The 22,319-nt window shown below is 34.8% G+C and overlaps 1 protein-coding gene across 4 annotated transcripts in view; it reads left to right on the top strand.

Moving 5' to 3' along the window:
• The window catches only part of LOC145263057 (uncharacterized), a 1,096,083-nt gene that overhangs the window by 1,029,540 nt on the left and 44,224 nt on the right, over positions 1 to 22,319 (top strand). For all 4 annotated transcript variants that reach the window (XM_080119900.1, XM_080119902.1, XM_080119903.1 and 1 more), the window contains 2 exons: positions 3,651 to 4,290; positions 17,978 to 18,155. In XM_080119900.1, coding sequence (XP_079976026.1) covers positions 3,651 to 4,290; positions 17,978 to 18,155 — 818 coding nt within the window. The remainder of the gene's footprint in view (positions 1 to 3,650; positions 4,291 to 17,977; positions 18,156 to 22,319) is intronic.

Below are 22,319 nucleotides of genomic sequence, written 5' to 3'. Positions count from 1 at the left end.
AAAAAATGGGCGATTTCACCGGTTTCAATAACAACAAAGTATTGGAGGTGTACCATTTGTTGATTCTCATTCAATACTGGACAATGTCAGGTCTCCCTGCTAGTATATATATATATCATCATCATCATCATCATCATCAATTATGTATTAATAGGATAGCGTGTATGTTATTTATTTTGTGTGTAACGCTTACATCCGTGTCGTTTAATTGTTATGGATTTCCATTTCTTGTAATAAATAATTTTACCAAGAATTCTTCATAAGTTTTGGTTTCGGTTTCGATTATAGCTGATGACACTATATGATTTGGCCAATCAACTCTGGTGTTCTGGCTTCTTTACTCCTACACATCATTTCTCCCTGCCTTCCTTGAATCTCTTATGCCACGCATCATCTCTCACTGCCTTCCTTAAATCTCTTATGCCACTCAAAAACTGATATTCGATTCATGTAAGATGGTCCTAAAACCAGTCTGAAGTATTCCATACGTTTCTGTGGCATTTTTTTTTTCCAAGTTAAAAACGCAATTTTATTGCATATCGTTCTTCTAAAATGTCTTCACATCCAGATTTCATTTTTGAACTTCACCAGCTGTAACAATCAGGCTTTAGTAGGATGTATTCCAATTCCTGCTGTAGCTATTTATTTGAACCTGAAATCATAAAAATTGGTCAGTCATCTCATAAGATGTATAGCAATAACATACGGACTTTTCAAAAGTCTACGACAATTTTAAATTCCTGCACAAAAATGTCCAGAAACTTATTGAAGGCACCTCATCTCTTCTTTCTTAGAACTGCACGCCTGTGGAACTGTTCCGTCTGCCTGCTTCCCACCGGACTACAACTTGGATGTCTTCAAGTCCAACGTTAACAAATTCCTAATGAACCGCCCCCTTAAGTAAACACTTTCAAATCTCCACACTAACGTACTGTATTTGCAATAACCCTTATCCCTGAGTGGCTTCCGGGCCTTGATAAGTGGTGACCACCGTGTAAAAAAAAAAAAAAAAAAAACCCTCATATATTGAGCATTTTTATCAGGATAGAATCTAATCTAAAATAGTCGTATTTTTATATCATTATTTCAAATGCTTCTATCCTTGCTTTAACCCAGCCAGTTACCTCATTTGAACACTGTTCAACAACAGGGGGGGGGCAAAAGTTTCATATCAAGGTGCATCTCTGAGGAATTCCCAGTCGGCACGTTGGTGGCATTTCGTTGTTTTGAACAATGGCGCTTTGGTTTGGAATCGGAGATTTAACATGATAATCAGCCATTATGATATTTCGATGTATACCCCGAGTGCGCTATGGGTATCCGTGACCATGCCTAGGGAATGTTATCAAAAATAGGTCGACAGGTGAGGTTTTCTGGTCATCATGATCTGGTTGTGGGGGGGGGTACGAATTGGGAAAGGGAATGTTTACATCAAAGTCCCCAAATACATGCATTTCAGCACTTTTATAGGTTTTAGCAACTTTTGATTACCTCCATTCTTATTCTCGTGCAATTAAATGCTTTCCAATGGAGCCTGCTTCTGAGCTGAAGAGAGTGGGTGAGTGTGGGGGTCTCAGAAGAGATTCCCACGTCAGTATCAAACTGAAAAAAAAAATGAGCATTTGATGGGGGTGGGGGATGGAGAAAAAAATCTCAAAGGAGAAGAGGGGTAACGGCTTGGATGATGCCTCCTAAAGTTACGACTGAACCCTACCTCATTTTTTAAATGGAGGGTTTTCCCAGGAGTACAAGAGATACGTCCCTAAGTAGCCGGAATAAATACCAAGGCCAACAGTAGCTGCCATGAAAAACGCGGTCCTACTAGAAAGAGTAATAATTGTACTCGGCTGGGTTTTGATACTCAACATTCTGTTCTCGACGTTAGAGTGAAACAGATAGGCAGGTACTTGTGCATCTTGGTAGCAGTGACGTGCAGAGAAGTTTTTTGAAGTTCAGGTGCTTAAGTGTAAAAAAAACGGCAAAAATATAGTAATGAACACCGTCTCGGTGGGGCACCGGCCTCTATAATACATTTCTATGAAAAGGGCACTTTTAAAACAAGATTGTAAGAAGATTATCACAAAGACAGGAGATGCTTATTATTAGTAAAAGTTCCTTAAGCTTGCAGTTCTTGTAAAGAAGCTGCTGAAATTATAAGCTGTATTACAACGAGGTATTAAAACAGCGATTTGATGGAAACCAGTAGACAAACGAGCTGGAAAAAATGAAGCACAGAATAGCTCAGGCAGTTCTAAATTATACATGCCATAATCGTATTTGTACAAAAGAACAAGACTATCACGTGTATGTGTGTGTGTGTGTGTGTGTGTGTGTGTGTGTGTGTGTGTGTGTGTGTGTGTGTGTGTGTGTGTGGCTAAAATCCGCTAAATTTGTGAAATTTGGCCTAAAAACGTCAAGTGGTTCTAAAATGAGTGATCGATTTACTAGAAGGTTACATTAGAAACTGAGCACCCTGTACAAATATTTAAATATTGACTTTATTTTTCATTTTTTTTTTTTTTGATAATCTGATAGACTAGTGTCCATTCGATAATAATCTGCTGAATTCTTTTCAAAAAGAAGAAAATACAAAAATACAGGAAGGGGGGGGGGGAGAGTACCGCTCATACGCGTGCATCAAAAGTTATTCTTGCAGAATAGTTTTGATCTTTTATTAATAGATGGAACTTTTAAAGTAATTTTTAAAAGACTGATATGAATCATAAAAGTTTTAATTGTATGTTTATTTGCAGCAAACTAATGCGATAGCAATCGACCAGTGCTTTACGAAGAGGAATTCATGACGCAACAGAATTTTTTAAAAAACTTTTATTGCAAAATGGTCTTAAACTTTTATTAATTGATCGTTTTTTTATTATTAAAAACATTAAATACGGCTGTTGTGTCACTTATCATATTTTCACGTTACAGCACAAGATTACCTTTTTATTTTTAGTTTTTTTTTGACGTTTCTGAATTTTTTAGATGAGGACTGCTTATTCGTATTATTTGGATTCATCGGACTACTGTTCTCATCTTCATCGTCATTTTCTCAACGTTTCAGTCGATGTAACCTCTGACCTTCTTCAGATGTATCTTGTCGAACTCAGGAATGTTTCTGTCGAACTCGGGAATTTGGACGTAATTTCGAGCGGAACCCTTTATGTATTTCACGGGGGTAGCGTGTTCTTGTTCCATCAGCCATGACTGAATAGAGGTCCTAAGTAATTCGCAATTGTAGTTTTTGATTGCCCACACTGAGGATTGAACCTTCAACCTTCAGGAGAATATCACTTTTACAATTGCTTTTTCCCAGATACACCTGAAGAAGGTCGGAGGTTACATTGACCGAAACGCTGTGAAAATCACACTCAAGATGAGGACAGTAGCTCAATGAATAATAATACAAATAACCAAAACCTCATCTCAAAAATTCAGGAACATCAAACTTCTTGGTTTATTTGCAGCAAGTTAATGCGACAGCAATCAATCAGTGCTTTATGACAAGGAATATGATGTAATAGTTTTTTTTTTTAATTATTCTTGCAAAATTGTCTTAAACTTTTATTAACTAATCGTTTATTTTTATTATTAAAAGCATTAAATGTGTGTTATTTTACTCATTGTATTTCCACGTTGTCTATTTGCAGCAAGTTCTGACTCCAGTATCGGTACCGCACGTAAACTCAACAACATCAAACACATCAAATCAGCACCAGAACAACTCAGCGGCCACCGGTAACCATTCTACTGGTGGTCATCTCGGCCAGCAGGGTCATTCTCATGGAGGGAGCAGTGGCAACGTCAGCAGCAGAACGGGTGCGGCTAGCAACGGCAACGGCGGAGGTGCAGCTGCATGTGGCAGCAGCAGCAGCAGCAGCAGTAGTAACCCCACCAGCGGATCCTCAATAGGGTCCTCGGGGATCAGCAGTGGAGTAGGAGCAGGGGGAGGCGGCGGCGGTGGAGGAGGAGGAGGAGGTGGAGGTGGAAGTGGCGTCACTCACCAACATATCAACCAGAACAGTATTCATTCCAGCGTTGTTACTGGCGGTTCGGGAAGCGTCGTTGGTGCCTCGCAGCAGCAGCAGCAGCAGCAGCAGCAGCAGCAACAACAACAACAACAACAACAACAGCAGCAACAACAGCAACAGCAACAACATCATAGCGTTGCCACGACGACAGTTTCCCAGCAACCTACAGCCACACGCATCTCAGTGGCGGCACAGTCCATCACCTCCCATACAACTACCTCAGACGGATTGCCTCCAAACGTCAGTCAACTACTGCCCAGTACGTAACCATTTCATTTTGGAGTTTTGTTTCAGTACTTCATTATAGGGGAAGAAATGTTACATGCTATCAGGAATAATCGGTGTTGTCCGGGAGTGAATGAGAAATCCTATGTTCTTATTCAGCACACAATATTAAATTTTTTTTTGTTTTTTTGTTTTTTGTTTTTTTTTTTTATTTTATAGATATGCAAATTTTGTAGTGTATTATGCATCCATTATAAACAGCGCTGGTCATTATTATCATCATCATCATCATCATTGGTTTAAACGTCCGTTTTACATGCTGACATGTGTTGGACAGCTTCTTGAAATGAACTTCTAAACTAAACTATGACATAGTAACTTTCATATCTGTTCAATATACAGCAGGGGGAGAATTGTTATACTTATGATCAAGAATTTGGTATAGACAGACTGGAAGTGATTGTCGATTGGTTAAAACTCACATATACTACACTTTCATCAAATCTTTCTTGGAGTCAATACATTAAATCCATTGCTGTTTCTGCTACACGTCAAGTCAGTTCTCGCGATCTCCCCAAACACTTTCTCACACCTGAGGCTATTCTTTACAAACTTACTATCAAACCATGTATGGAGTGCTGTTGTCATATTTGTTCCATTTCAAGGTTCTTGATAAATTGCAGAAAAGTATTTATAATTTGATTGGCCCACCCCACCTTTCTTTTTCTCTGCCACCTTTGTCTCTCACAGACGTGATGTTGCTAGTCTCAGTACTTTTCTACAAATACCATTATGGCAGATGTTCTTGAGAATTGTCTGATCTATTTCCTGCTTTCCTTGTTCCAGCTCGTTTGACTCACTGGTCTTCATCAAGTCGCTGTTTTCATAACTCATTTTAATACAGATTTCTATTCCAGTAGCTTCTTTCCAATATCTGTAGAACTTGCTTCCTGCTAAATGCCTATAGCCTTGTTTTTTGTTTGTTTGTTTGTTTGTTTGTTTGTTTGTTTGTTTTCGTTTGTTTTTTCCAGATTAAAAGCAATAGTTATCTCTTCACTTTGTGGTACTCATCTTTTGTTCTTGATAATTCCTTTCATCAAATGACTTCATGCCTTGTCCGAAGCTATTTCTCTCTCTCTCTCTCTCTTTCTCTCTCTCACACACACACACACACACACACGCACACTAATTCATTCTCTCCCTCACTCACTCTCTCTTTCTCTCTTATATATATATATATATATATATATATATATAATAAAAATAATTCGCCCCCCAACCCTCCTGCACCCACCTTTATAGCCAATTAAAAAAATTATGAATACACCAAGCCTCAAAAGAAAAGAAAAAGAAAACGACAATCGCCCCTGATGATAATTGGATACCCCGATACTTGATGCTTGAGAAGAATATAGCTGAACAACAACTTTTGGGCGCCATTTTATACAACATTGTTATACCAGCCTTCATTGAACAGAGGAATTTACACCGATTAGCACTAGTAGTTCTAACACCGGTGAGAGAGATGCGACTGCACTTCAACTGCTAGCCGAGTGCCCAGAAGATATACACGCTTTCCTATCTTTGTACATTATTGCAATACACTTGTTCCTTAACCGAACCTCGACTTGACTGTTCTTATTTTCACTGTTGTTCCACGACACAACAGATTGGCGACAAGGAATCGAAACGACCATCACTGCAGAAAATCACCAAAAGTGATTGAAATAAAGATTCATAAAATCTTTATGACAGAACACCTTCGTCATTTCAACAGATATTTGGATACGCACGGATTAACAGCGAATTAATTACTACAATATTAATTTGGCTACGGAAAAACTTGCTACCAAAATCTACAGTGAAAAATGCGAATGTTGTCAATTATTTAATAATTGAGCACACTTACCAAGTGTTTTAGAAAGGAAAAAAGCTCATTTTTTTCTTCACCAGAAGCCATTTTTCCTACAGTAAGAATTTTCTTCTGCAAAGTTAAATGTCCAAAACCAACTAGCAAATACTGTGTAAGTTTATCGTTATTTCGATAACATCTAGGATTTGAAAAAAAAACACACTTTACTTTGTCAAGAGAAAAAGAGACAGACCGTGAAAAATAATTATTCGCGTACGTCATTTGTGCTTAGAAAACATGTAAAGAATCGAGTCATTTTTTGCAAAAGGCAAAGAGGGTAATAAAAAAAATAAGTTTCCCATACGAATTCGTCGGATATTTAAAGCGACGGATTTTATTTTTGCTACGTAAAAACGCGTGCAAATAAAAAAATGTTCAACAAATATTATTTTGCTGGATTGTTTATAGTAAGACTAGAAATATAGCGTTCAACAAATTAAGTTACAAAAGGACTTCTAAACCGTTGTTCTTCGAACAAAAGAATTGGGAAAGAAAACTTGGTTGACTTCTTTTTTTTTTTTTTTTTTTTACTAAGAAATATTTATTTAATACAAGCGTAAATTCGTATGATGGATGCGAAATTCAAACATTCACTGTTGGAATTGTTCCAATTCCAGGCAAAGCAAAATCTCGCGTTGCAAAAGCAACAAATTCAACAACAAGTAGAAAGAGAAGAGAGATTTAAACAAGCAATTCAAGAAAAAATGCTTCAAAAACAGAAACGCTTTGAGGAAATATTGATAAAAACACAGGAGAAACAAAGAAAAATTCTGGAAGCGACACGCTTAACTAAAGCGGACGATAATCATAACGCATTTTATCAAACAGCTGTGTGGGCAGCTATTCAAAATTTCAATTATAATCCAGAAGACGAAGTCACTTTGGTCCAGTACTATAGACCATATGAGGATATTTTTATATCGGATTGTAGTACCTGGTCAGACGCGAAAAAGTTAGGCTTTTGCTAAATGGCCGGAAGTATTGAAATGTAAGAATCCCACATCCGAGGTAACTATCAACTTCCTGTATGAACTATTCGCTAGGTTTGGAGTAGTAGACTCCATTGTTACAGACAATGGAACACAATTACAATCTACCGAATTTAAACATTTTTGTGAGGATCATCTAATCGAGCATATAACCATTTCGCCATACCACCCAAGAAGTAATGGACAAGCAGAGAAATTCGTTGGCCCATTCAAGAGAGCTCTTGAAAAAAAGCTAGTGGGTCGCCAACAGATAATTCAATCCAACAGTTTTTACAAGTCTACAGAGTCACTTCGAATGCAAACATGGAAATGTCGAAGACACCTGCTGAGGTTATGTTCGGACGCAAGGTTAGATCGATTTTTCACAAGTTGTTACCAAACCAGGATAGGCCAAACCTAAAAAAAAAACGATAACAAAAAAACGGTATAAAGTTGGCGAAAGAGTCTTCTACAAGATTATCAAAAACAATAAGACTTTCTGGGAGTCTGGCATTGTTGAGAAACAAATAGGCAACATGGTCTACATGATTAAGGGACCAGACTTCGTGCACAAACGTCACACTAACCAAATTCTGAAAAGACACTCGACCAGTGAGGTGACCAGATCGCCCGAGGAGGACATCATGGACATAGTGTTTGATAATTTCCTGTGCCAATGCCAGAGACAACTCCGGAGAACAGAAGATCAAACAGAAAACGGAAAATCAACAGAATTGATTAGAGTGAACACAAAACAAAAACGTTATTAATCCCAGACGGGATATTTTCAAGGGGGGGGGTTACACCGGCCTTCCTTGAACAGAGGAATTTACACCAATTAGCACTATAAATAGCGCTAGTAATTCCAACACCGGTGAGAGAGATACAACTGCATTTCAACTGCTAGTCGAGTGCCCAGCAGATATACACGCTTTCCTATCTTTGTACATTATTGTTAATACACTTGTTCCTTAACCGAACCTTGACTTGATTGTTCTTATTTTCACTGTTGTTCCACGACACAACAAACATGTTAGCTGAAATTAAAAAGACCACTTGGCAAATGGAAAAGATACCCAGAAAAATCGGAAAAAAGAATAACTCAGTCGTGCTTGAATAATGACTTGCTGCCAATATATATATGTTTCAAAAGTCTTGGGAACATAACGATTTTTAATAACTCAAAACTATTAGGAGTTGAAAAATGAAATTGGTACCGTTGGAAAGGTTAAAGTTTCAAGTTTTGTGGGAATCTTCAAAGTTGCTCAATATGAGCACCATTCATCACACGGCAGACATCTAGTCGATAGTCCATTTCCTGCCAAATGCGTTCCAGCATCTTGACGTCAATGGTTCCCACAACTGCCGTTACTCGAGCCTTTAGTTCGTCAATATCTCTTGGAAGGGGCAGCACATAGACTTGTTGCTTGACAAAGCCCCAAAGGAAAAAGTCACACGGGGTAAGATCTGGAGACCTAGGATGCCAGGGCATGAGAACGTCATTACCTCGCCCAGATCTCCCAATCCATCTACCAGGCAGCCTTGTGTTAAGAAACTGCCTTACTCTAAGACTCCAGTGTGGTGGTGCACCATCTTGTTGAAAAATGAAGTCATCAGATTCTGCTTCTTCCAACTGAGCCATTAACCAGTCTTCCAGCATGTTGAGATAGGATTCACCAGTGATAGTTTCCTCTTCAAAGAAGAATGGTCCATAGACACCTTTCTTGGAAATTGCACAAAACACGTTCACTTTTGATGAACTCGCTCGTGCTCAAGAAGTTCATGAGGATTCTCAGTACCCCATATGCGAGTGTTATGCTTGTTAACTTTGCCATTCAGATGGAAGGTCGTCTCATCGCTAAAACCAAGCCGGTCATCAAATCCGTTATCTTCCAACTTCTCTTGCATTGCAATGCAAAAGTCACGGCGAAGTGGCTTATCAGTGTCCTTCAACTTTTGGACCAACTTGAGCTTGTAAGGTACCATTTGCAGTCGTTTCCTTAAGACACGCCAGACAGTTGCTGAAGCAAGCTGAAGTTCCCTGCTGCCTCTTCTCACTGATTTACGGGGGCTCCGCTGAAAGGCTGTCCGAACTTGCTCAACTACATCTTCTGAAGTTGAAGGGCGACCTGTTCGCTTACTTGGGCACAAACACCCATCTTTCACAAATTTAGCATGCCATCTGACAATTGATTTCCTTTCAGGGGCTTCTTTTTTAAATTTCCTGCGAAATGCACGCTGAACACATGTCCACGATTCAGTCTTTGCAAATTGGAGGACGCAAAATGCCTTGTCTTGTTTAGCGAACGCCATTACTGCACCTGGAAAGATAAGACGAAAATCATTAGTATGACCAAAAACTTGATTAAGCAAGCTTTAAAATGGCACCAGTTTCATTTTTCTACCTGGAATAGTTCATGAGATATACGCATTTGTAATGTTCCCAAGACTTTTGAAACACCCTATATATATATATATATATATATATATATATATATATATATATATATATATATATATATATATATATATATATATGGGGGGGAGAGAGAGAGCATGTTATATTCACAGAGGATAGTGTAATTTCTCTAGGAAATTTTAAGTGACAAAGCTCAATGTGTAGCAGAGCTAAAATAAAAGTTAAAGAAAAGAAGCAAGTAAAAACTTATCTCAATCTCATTATAAATTTATTTCAACTCTATGGGGCTTTTTCAAATGAGGAAGCCGGTCGAGGTTAATCGTCTGAAATAATAATACAGCATCACAACCATTTTGTATTTACAAAGAGTGGGAGAGATAAAGAGAGGGAGAAAGGAGGGAGGAGAAAATAAAGAAAGAAAATAACAGAAAAAAAAACCTGGTAAATATTTTATTGCAACTTTAAAATCTGTTCCAAATATTTACCTTCTCACATTATTTCTGTTTTATATTTCAATAACATTGTAACATATCGTAGTGTTTTCTTTCACTCGTTCTCGCGGATTCTCTGGTGTTGCCCGGGAGTTTTTGTTACTTGAATTCTCATTTTGGCTTGTTTCAGCGTTGTTCGACCCTCGTTATTCAACATTACCTCCTTTGCACATTGTTCAGCAGGGAGAGAAAACGTTTTAAGTTGCATTTCTGAAAGGATCTTTGGGGGATTCCGTTGTTTTGAGCAATGAGGCTCCAGTTTGTGAGTCGATGGTTTAAAATATCATTATTGCAAAGTGATCGGTATTACCTATTTTTTTTATTATTATTATTGTTTCACTCCAAACAAGGCACAGGGCCATTTGATCGTGAGGGGCTACAATTTGGGACCAGATTTGCAGAGATACTATTTATGGAATTAGTCTGTTTGTTAGTCTTTTTTTACTTGGCTTTCTTTATTATTACTGCTTCTATCTCTCTTCTTTTCTCTATATCTTTCTTTCTTTCTTTCTTTCTTTCTTCTTCTTCTTATTGTCTCTCTATATATAAGAGAGACAAATAAATAATATCCCATTCTTTAGCAAAGTTTTTCTCAATAATAATTATTCACTATCAACTTTTAACGTCTTCTTTTCTGGCGTCCTCTTGTTTGTCGATTATTTTTATTTCTTTTCTTCTGTTTATTTTCACTCATAATCAAATACATTTATGCGCTTGGATCTTAAGAAAGTGTTATATTAATACTATTGGTGACATTGTCAACTAAGGTACAATCCTGGGTTGGGTTAGGGAATAGTACAGAAAATATAGTTAAATAATTCTGTATTGTAAGGTTAATCAAGATGGTTGTAGGTTCGATTCATATTATATTAGCATCCGGAGCAACGTCGAGTAACTTGGTCAATTATTATTATTAGAAAAATAAAACAATTAAATTTTGGAAAATGTGGATTTACAGCTTGGAATGTCTAGTCAGGAATTTAACTCAGAAATAAAATGAACAAAGTCGATTTAGCAATTTTCGGAGTAGTTGTGGAATTTGGTTAGAAATAAACAGATTTTGGCTTACGTGAAAGACCACCTGCTTGTGTCTTTGGACACGTAATTGGGGTTTTGCTGACATAATACGTAGCAGAGATCAAACTAATGAGTTGACAAGAAATGCGCTAACGAAAGAGCATATGAACAACGCCATTGGAAAGCAGAAGGGGAAGAACCAGTGAAAATGTAGAACGAGACTCAGCAAGCCAAAATCTAAAAAGGGAATACATCAGATGAATAAAGGCCATGTAAAATATAATTTGTTATTATGACATTCTTTCGGGGTTTGGACAAATAAGAAGGTATGTGGTCCTTTTGGTTTGAGACAAGCAGACATATTGTTACCTATTTGATTGTAAGAAAGGTTTTCATAAAAAGTTTATGTGTCATGCTTGTTAACTACGTGTATTTGTGAAGAAGCGGCTCTACTCACAATGAGAATTCATATACATGAAGGACACTCTGTGTACATGCATGCATTAGATATCAAAAACACTACTATATATACCACTAGACGATACACGAGCCCATGTAATATATATTGATACATATAAGAAATACAGACACACACACACACACACACGCACACACACACACACACATATATATATATATATATATATATATATATATATATATATATATAACGAGGATAGATAGAAGAAGAGAGTAAATTAAATTCTATAAGAGGAGATTTATTGGGATAATATAAAGCTCAACAAATTTCGATGGAGCTTATATAGGAGACAATAGAAGTAGAAAATGAATTCACAAATTCTATATATTGGAAAATATAGAATGAGTCACGCACATATATATATATATATATATATATATATATATATATATATATATATATATATATATATATATAATGTAGACTCCAGCTATCCAACAATAACTTGGGATGGGTTCTAGACTCGTCACAATGAACAACTGTGACACAGCAAAACAGCCTGTCTGTGAATGACTATATCTATAAACTAATCAAAATTCTTGCTAAATCAATTAGTACACGCTTACATAGTTATAAAATAGTATTGATAAAAAGTTTTCGAATCCGACAAACTTAGTTTTATTGAGAAGAACTTTGTTTTTTGTTTTTTTGTTTTGTTTTGTTTTTTGTTTTTTTTCCCATAGAACGCATTTCATCCACCGAACAAGTACTTGTTACGAATAGTTTTCTCCCGACGTAATTATAGATTCTCAAATCGAACCATTCCTTCATAAAACAATCGAAACCAGAAAAACAATATCATAATAATGGCAAGCTGCACTGTAACGGGATTCCGCAAAAATTATCAAACAGGATGAATACGTAATTAGGAATATTGTTAGACAAAGTATCTCTTCTGATGAGCCTTTCAGAAATGTCAAATCAATAATTATTTAAAAAAAGAATTAAAAATGGCTAATCTAATTATGAACAATGATAACAAAATATGATCCAACGCAGTTTACAAAATTTACATTTCTATTTCGGAACTTGCTGATAAAGATAAAATTCGACAAGCTCCTATCACATTACTCGGAGAGTTGCCAATCATTTATTATACGATAGTTGTACAACTGACTGGCTGGCACCAGTCTTTGATTGTATGATTAAGTGTTTTCAGTGAAGCAAGTGTTTCGCATTCCCTATCTCTGCATTTCCCCTGTTCAATAGCAGATAAAAATCCAAGGAAACTTGAAACAACATTAGAAGTTATTTAATTGGAATTCATTATTGAGATGAGTATTATTTATTGATTTGTTTATTGAGATGAGTATTATTTATTGATTTGTTTATTGCGGACTATTATTCTCATCTTTTTTTTAGTTTTTGTTTCACGACGTTTCGGCCAACTATTCCTCTGGCCTTCGTCAGGTGATAGCCAGAGGAATAGTTGGCCGAAACGTTGTGAAACAACAACTAAGAAAGATGAAGATAATAGTCCGCAATAAACAAATTAACAACATTCGAAGGTTGTAAAGGACTGTTTTCTGGTCGATGCAGGAGTTTTTGTCGTTTTAAAATTTCAGCTTGAAAACGAATAACTGTCTTTTTGGTTTTTTTTTTTTCAAATCTTTGTTCATAACAATAACGACCTTTGCTCTCTATAACTTGATCCCATCTGTCAACAAGGTTATAAATATCTTGCTTGTAAAATTACTTATGTTTTCATGTGAAATATGACTCTAACTCATGTTCAATCTCCCCTTGTGATGTTAACGTTAGATCAGCTAAATCGTTGTGTAATTCTTGAAATAAGTGATAATCTGAAGGAGCTAAGTCAGGAGATTATGCAGGATAGGGCAAAATTTCCCAACAACATTTTCCTAAGAGCTTTTGGTTGGAAGTCTCTTTTTGTTTTATTTTACTTCAGTCGAAGTTCTCAGAAATCAAGGGGCCCACAACCTGGGACTAACACTTGAAGTCTATATGAGATACATAGATATTCGAATGTTCCATTAAAGTTCTTTATCTCTCAAGCACTGAGTTAGTAAAGAAATTGAGAACATAATTTTCCTCTCCCCAATTAACCATTTTCATACGTTGTAGTATATCTTCTATTTTGGTCTCTTGGTCTTACTGGATTCCAGGACAAGAATTTATCTAGTCTGGTGGAGTATCAAGCTTCATGCTATTACTTGAGGTAACATCACTTGGGGAAGGTGCACCGTTCCTCGTAGAAGCTGATATGGGTTAGCCATAGTGAGGAGATCTTATTTGGGCAGCGAATACTATGTTATTTTGAATATTTGGTCAGGGTTTACTTCTATGGAAAAAGTATCCTCATGCCAGGTTGTTCTGACAAACCCCTGTACAGAGAGACCTTAGACACTCGAGGACAGAGTCTTTGGTTGGAAGTGCTGTGTGAGGACGAGCATTATCATTATGGAAGATGACTCCCTTTCTGTTGACTAAAGAAGGTCGTTTTCCGGATCAACATGAATGAAAATATTTCAGAAAAATATGAACGATGCCTTAATAATCTGAAAGCTATAAATGAATCATGATAGACTTCAAATAATAACAATATGCATAAAATATAGTGCTTTAAATGTACTTCTATAAATAAAAATTTGCACTTACCTGATATTTTTAGAGTTTTTATTTTGCCGAGATCAACTGCTCTACCAAGACTTGGGAATCTAATTCACTCTACTATTCGAAATGCACCTATTAAGAGAAGAGATGGATTTATATTTTGCCCAAATGTATTCAAGCATATAAGCGATTCCATTATAATTCCAAATAGTCACTTATCAAACTGAAAGTCTACCAAACAATTTAAGAATAAGCAGTTATTTAATGAAAATGATGCAATTTCTAAATATAATAGACCATTCTTTCTTTATATATTTTTTTCCTCATTATCATTCGAATTAACATCCATTATACATGATGGCACGTGTTGGACGGTTTGCAAAAAATTGATTTCTAAAATTTATAAATGATTAGACTGCCCGTGACCCGTTGGGTCAGTATGTTATATTAGCTATGGAATTGATGTATGAGCGTGACACTTGTGACGTAAAGAAAATAGTTTTTTGTAACATAACAGAAACATTTCTATGAAAGTATATTAAAATGAAAAAAAGAATATAGATTTCTATGAGTCGTTCTGTTTATAATTGTTTATTTAAAAAAAAAAAAAAAAACTTACAGCCATTGAATTATAAGTGGTTTGCCATACTTATAGGTAAATGTGCACTGAACAGATACCATAATACTTAAAGTTAAATTCAAATTTTAATATCTTTCAATTTAAACGGGTAAAAAAAACAATTGGGACGCTCAAAACGTACACAGTAAAACAATACATTTTATTGTCGCATTGATTATTTATTTGTAACGCAAATTAAAAAAAAACATATTTTCGGGGTTATTTATTTATGTTGGTAGTGTAGAAGAAAATGTATGAATGTTTTTTAAGAAAAGTGTATTAAAAATGGAGAATAATTTTTTTTAAAAAAGAGGAAGGCGGTGGTTAAATCGCCATTGTAAAATGCTCTTACGATTGTTAACGGGTTAAAGTAGATTTATTTGTAAGAAAATTGCGTTACAATACCTTAAACGTAATACGGAAATAAACGATGTAAAAAAAAAAATTAGAAAGTATTAACAATTGTTTATTTGGATAATTTAAACGCAAAAAGTATTGGGATGCTGAAAACGTACACAGTAAAACAATACATTTTATTGTCGCATTGATTATTTAGTATGATATATATCGTATATATGAAGCAGGCCGCTGATTATACGTATTATTTGTAATCACATTTTGCATTTGCTTCCCATATCTTGAAGTTTTTTATTCAATAAATTTAAGATATTCACTTTTCTAAGGACGTCTGTTTGTTTGAACGAAACCGGTCCAACGATTTGTATTTATTTGTTCATGCTGTTATGGATTTATGTTTATGTACGCATGCGGAACCGGAATTCGGGTTACAACACCCGTTACAAGGTCATTTGAGTTTTATAATTATATAGATTACTATACACACACACACACACACATATATATATATATATCATTCAAACATTACCGTGTTTGAATATATGGTTAAGTGGCAGTTTTAGTCATTTAGAACTGCTTTAAAGCTTCGCCGAGCACTCATTTTTCGACTAAATTTCAAACAATTATTACAGTTTATATATCACATTCTCAGCTATATTGTGAAAAAAAAATTTCGATTTTCGTTCAGTAAAACAAAAGTTATGATGAATTTACTGGTGTTTAAAATCGTCAAAAACGTAAGGAAGTGAGCGACGTTTTTTTTTTCTTTGACTGGTTTCCATAACAACCACGTCGCTTCAGAGACTAGTGTTGCTACTAATTCACCGCTCCCATCAAAAGAGAAGTAACAAGGGAAACAGAGATCATGAAAGCAGACGATTGTCGTACATTGTTATTACATATGCGTATGTTATGTTTAGGGGGGGGCAAAAAATAAGACTGATTTTAAACAAAGAACAAGTGAATTTACTGGAAGCCTGCAAAAATCGTGGATTACAATAGAAAAATGCGAGAATAAAAGTCATATGGTTAAGCTTAAACATGGAAAAGAAAAGGGTAAGATATTCAAGTAAAGAATATAATAAATTTATAACTTAAATGTTGCAGCATTAAGATTTTTTTTAATTCAATTTAACATTATATAATTAATTCTTAATGCTGCAATATTTTAAGTTATAAATTTGATATTTTTTACTAGAATATCTTAACATTTTCTTTTCCATGTTTAAGCTTAATCATATTACTTTTCATGCTCGCATTTTTCTATTGGTATATATATATATATATATATATATATATATATATATATATATATATATATATATATGTATATGTATCTATATATATATAGAGAGAGAGAGAGAGAGTGAGAGAGAGAGATTATTTATTATACTTTTTATATTTATTTGGTAAAATTCAATTGTAAGTTACACTCTTCTGGGGTGTGAAGGATCAATTTTGAATGCAGGCGACACACAAAATACAATTGCAAATTAATTAGGATATTTACTCATCCATGGATGATGAAAGAGTGCAAAAAAAAGCTGATCATAAAAGAACAACGAAAATTTTATTTCAAACTTTAGCATCACAGACCAAGGGAAATTTTATTTCAAACTTTAGCATCACAGACCAAGGGAATTTTTATTTCAAACTTTAGCATCACAGACCAAGGGAAATCTTATTTCAAAGTTTAGCATCACAGACCAAGGGAAATCTTATTTCAAAGTTCAGCTTGACAGATAAATGAAATTTTTATTTCAAACACTAGCATGACCGACCAAGGAAATTTTATTTCAAACTTAAAACATCACAGACCAACGAAATTATATTTGAAACTTAAGCGTGGCCGACCAAGGAAATTTTATTTCAAACTTCAGTATGACAAACCAAGAATATTTTTATTTCAAAGTTCCACAAGACAGACCAATTAAATTTTATTTCAAACTTCAGCATGACAAAACAGGGAAATTTTTTTTCAAACTTCAGCATGACAAAACTAGGAAATTTTATTACAAACTTCAGCATGACAAAACAAGGAAATTTTATTTAAAACTTCAGCATGACAAAACAAGGAAATTTTATTAAAACATTCAGCATGACAAAAGGAAATTTTATTTCAAACTTCAGCATGACAAAACAAGAATATTTTTATTTCAAAGTTCCACAAGACAGACCAATTAAATTTTATTTCAAACTTCAGCATGACAAACCAATGAAATTTTATTTCAAACTTCAGCATGACAAAACAAGAAGATTTTTATTTCAAAGTTCCACAAGACAGATCAATGAAATTTTATTACAAACTTCAGCATGACAAAAGGAAATTTTATTTCAAACTTCAGTATGACAAAACAAGAATATTTTTATTTCAAAGTTCCACAAGACAGACCAATGAAATTTTATTTCAAACTTCAGCATGACAAAACAAGGAAATTTTATTTAAAACTTCAGTATGACAAAACAAGGAAATTTTATTACAAACTTCAGCATGACAAAAGGACATTTTATTTAAAACTTAAGCATGACGAAAGAAGGACATTTTATTTCAAACTTAAGCATGACGAAAGAAGGAAATTTTATTTCAAACTTCAGCATGACAAAAGAAGGAAATTTTATTTCTAAATTTAAGCATGACAGATCAAGGATATTTTTATTTCAAACTTAAGCATAACAGACTAAGGAAATTGTTATTTCAAAGGTCCGCATGACAGACTAAGGAAATTGTTATTTCAAACATAAGCATGACAGAACAAAGAAATGCTATTTTAAATTATAGCGTGACACAAAGGACACATGAATGAGCAAGAATTCATTAGGTTTGTTTGTTTTTTCTCATTTCTCTCTTTTTTATTTTTATTTTCTTTCTTTTTTTCCTTTCAGATACTGTCAGCAATTCCACAGAAAGTACGACTGTCGATGGCATCAACTTAGATGAAATCAAAGAATTTGCAAAACAGTTCAAAATTCGGCGGTTATCACTTGGTCTGACACAGACCCAAGTTGGCCAAGCGTTAAGCGCTACAGAAGGACCGGCCTATAGTCAATCAGCCATTTGCAGGTACGTCTTTATTTGGGACAACATTTTGATTGGACAACATTTTTGCTTTTGAATGCGGCTTATTGCTTTCTGAAAACTGACCACTATCTAAATACTTATATTTATAAAAAAGAAATTAATTAATAAGATCAGATGTTTTATATATATATATATATATATATATATATATATATATATATATATATATATATATATATATATATAGTAATTTATAAAATATATATGGCGATTAAGCTACACTGAATATTCTGCGTTTCATCCAACTATAGGATTCGTCAGGCTTATGCGCGAATTGTGTGGTTGCCTCTTTCTTTTATATATGTTGAGGATTTCTAGTTGGCCAATCAGCTTTCTAGTATCCACCGCGCCCCTTCTTATCAGCCAATGGGCATGCATTTTATCAAACAAAGGATCTGTTTTAGAACTAGGTTAATGGTTTTAGGTAGACGTTCTCCTTTTTTTTTTTTATACATATAAATATACCTATGTGTACACACATATACATGCACACATATATACATATATATATATATATATATATATATATATATATATATATATATACATATATGTGTGTGATCGTTTATGTATATTCATGTTTATTTAATTTATTTATTTGTTTTTTTTTCTATTGTTATTGTTAGTTTTAAAGCTATTTTGTATCGCTATCCTAGAGTAAGTTTTATTTTGTGAACACAGTTGTTTGCTATTTCCCGCCTACAGTTTAATAAATTTTGAGGTTCTTTAAAGTACAGGATAGAAAATTTTTCATGAAGGCATAATTTACATGGGTCGTCTAAATATCTGCATGTGGTAGCTTGTCTTATTATTTTCCATTCGACTACCGGCGAATGTCCGCTTTCTTTGAGTTCCCAGTATTTATTCGCTAGTGTTATTTTTATACGGTGTTTTTTATTTTTGAATGTGCTTTTGTGGTCATAGTATCGGGTTTTGAAATCTAAGGAAGTCATGCCTATGTAATATTTCTTGTTACTCGGGTTTTCTTTCGCAAATATTGTTGCTTGATAAACTATGCTTTTTGTTAGACATTTATTTTGTACTGGGCAAAGTGTGCGGTGTCTACAATTGCATTTATCTTGTTCGTTATTAGTATTTTTATTTATGGTATGGTTGTTCTTGTCCGGGGTTGGTTTGTTATTATTATTATTATTATTATTATTATTATTACTATTATTATTATTATTATTATTGTTATTGTTGTTATTATTATTTCTGCTAGTGTTGGTTTTATTTCTGTCATGGTGTCTACTTTTTTTATTGTTTATTTTGTTGTTATTTACATTGTTTTCATTTAGTATTTTGTTATTATGTGCCTTAATCATCATCTCTAAATTTTCGCAACAACTGTAAGATAACTTCAAGGTATTTTTATTGAAGATTTTGTGTAAGGGGTTGGTTGTGGGAAAGTGTTTTTCAATAAGATCTAGAAATTTCTTGCCAAGTTTTGTTTTTAACATTTGATTGTATGGGGCCGTATACCAGATTATAGTTCTTTTTCTTCTATTTTTAATTTTATTATAGTTGTTGGTGTTTTGTTGCGTATATTTGATATCGATATTTTTGTATCCACTATTTTTTAGGGCTGTTTCGTAAATATTGGATGATCTGTTAAATGCATTTTCATCGCTTGAGTTATTACTGAGTCTACTTACGATCGAGTTAGGAATATATATATATATTATTCCTTATTGGAATTTTTTATTTTTGAGAAGAGCATTGCATGTTAATTTTTATTTTATTTCGGACTATTAGTCTCATCTTATCTTTTTTTATTGGTGCACAACGTTTCGGCCAACTTCCTCTGGCCTTCGTCAGGTGGTAACCGCGATGGATAGGAACTTCGAATCTCCTAACTGCATTTTCAGCCATCACTGCCATCCGTCAAGTTGTAGTCAGGTGGGAAACAAGCAGACAGAACAGAGTTCCACTGTCGTGCTGTTCTAAGAAAGAAGCTGTGTTCATGGAATCTACGTTTACACAGATAGAGAGTGAGGAAAATTTTGGACAGTGGCTTCAGCTAGACGGGTGTTTTTCGTAAAAGATTGGCGAGGGGGGACTAGAGATTGGAGCTCAGACGAGCCATGGAAATAACAGTAAAACAAAGACAGGCTCGCAATGTCTCTTCTGTGGGAAAGAGGTTGCAGAGAAGAGAGAAGGGCATCCCCCACTATTTTATTCACGGTTTTTCTGTCATAAAATTTTTCCCATTCAAAACTTACATCTAATGGTGACGTCCCCATTTAAGAGCATTTAGGAGATGTGGAATTGATCATGGGTTGCCAATATTCACAGGTCCACTCTGAACCAAAGTGAAAGTTCCCGTCAGGGCCCCATCTATGAGTTGACCCAAAACTACATCCGGTGGTTATTACATGCATTACGTCATAAGTAACTCCTTCTCCTCCTCCTCCTCCTCCTCATCATCATCATCATTATCATCATCATCAACATCATCATCATCATCATCATCATCATCATCATCACTAGTCAAAGAAGTTAACGATTTGAAGTCATAAAGATTTTCTAAAAACTAACAGAAGGGTTAATATACCTGTTGATACAGAGACATCTGCAAGGACACCGAGGCACGCATAAGAACCTGAAGTCCTACCTAACTAATATTTCTGATGAACCAAGTGCAAAAGAAATCCAGACAATTGCACTTAAGGGAACAGCGAGGATACTAAAAAGAGCTCTCGGTTGGTTTCAATAAAAAGCAGGGCAATGTTGGCAGCTGGTCTGGCTGCCCCATACCTGACGTTACAATCTTCAAAGGAAGAAAATTAAAAAATAAAAATTAAAAAAATAAATACATCCGTTTGCTAAAAAAAAAAAAACTACTACATATTGTGTTGTTAGATTGAAATCATGGGCAAAATCTTGGAATAGGCAGTTGAGAATGTATGGGTGTCCAAACATGTTATATAAAGTTGATGTTATATGAATGTATGGGTGTCCAAACATGTTATATAAAGTTGATGAGAAAGTTTTTGCAGAATTTTAAATTTGGATTTCAAATGATGTATTTTCAAATAAGTTTTCATTATAATACCTTTACTTTATATGCCATTTTAAAGAGTGTTTATCGCTCTATCTAATCGTTTAAATTACAATAATTTTAAAACAATTATGTCTTTTTTACAGAACGTTGAATACAAGATGGAAAGAAAAAGCAAATTCGCACATTTTTCTTATTTCAATTCAAGCTAGGCCGAAAAACTGCTGAAATGGCTCGCGATATTAACAAAGCGTTTCGCCCAGGAACCACTGTTGAATGCATAGAACAAGGGTGGTCTAAGATATTTCGTGGTAGCGACGAGAGTCTTGGTCGACCATCGGATATTGACAACAATCAATTAAGAGCCGTAGTTGAACCAATCTATGTACAACTGTTTGAGAACTTGTTTCTGAATTAGACGTAACGTATACGATGATATCCAACCACATGACAGAGATTAGAAAGACAAAAAACTTGATAAAAGAGTTCCTCATGAATTGTATAGCAACCAAAAGAAATATATTATGAAGTGTTATTTTTCTTTCTTTTACACAACAAGAACGACCCGTTTCTCGATCGGGTTGTGACTTGTAATGAAAAGTGGGCTCTTTACGATAACCAGCGACACTCAGCTTAGTGGTTAGATGTTGACGAAGCTCCACGACATTTCCCGAAGCCAGAGTTGCACCAAAAGAAGGTCATGTTAACTGTTTGTGGTGGTCTGCGACCGTCTCATTCATTAGTTTTTTTTTAATGCAGGTGCAACCATTACGACGAATGAAATACATCAGAAACTTCGACTACAACACTCAGTATCAGTCAACAGAAAAGGCCCAATTCTCCTCCACGACAATGTCCGGCTGCACGTTACTAAACCGATCCTGCAGAAGTTGAACGAATTGGGCCACAAAACTCTGCCTCATCCACCATACTCTCCAGACTTCTCACCTACCGACTACCACTTTTTCAAGCATCTCGACAACTTTCTGCATGAGAAATGCTTCAAAAACCTAAGCGATATCAAAAAAGCCTTTAGCTACGTCATCGCCACCAGAATGCAAGACTTTTACGTTACTGACACAAATATACTTGTTTTGCGTTGACAAAAGTGTGTTGATTCTGGTGGTGCTTATTTCGATCAATAA

Source organism: Euprymna scolopes, chromosome 38 (assembly GCF_053919585.1).
Source record: "Euprymna scolopes isolate OS-2025 chromosome 38, ASM5391958v1, whole genome shotgun sequence".
NCBI classification, from domain to species: domain Eukaryota; kingdom Metazoa; phylum Mollusca; class Cephalopoda; order Sepiida; family Sepiolidae; genus Euprymna; species Euprymna scolopes.
The sequence above is the reverse complement of the archived record's forward strand: the minus strand, read 5'-3'. Positions and strand labels throughout refer to the sequence as shown.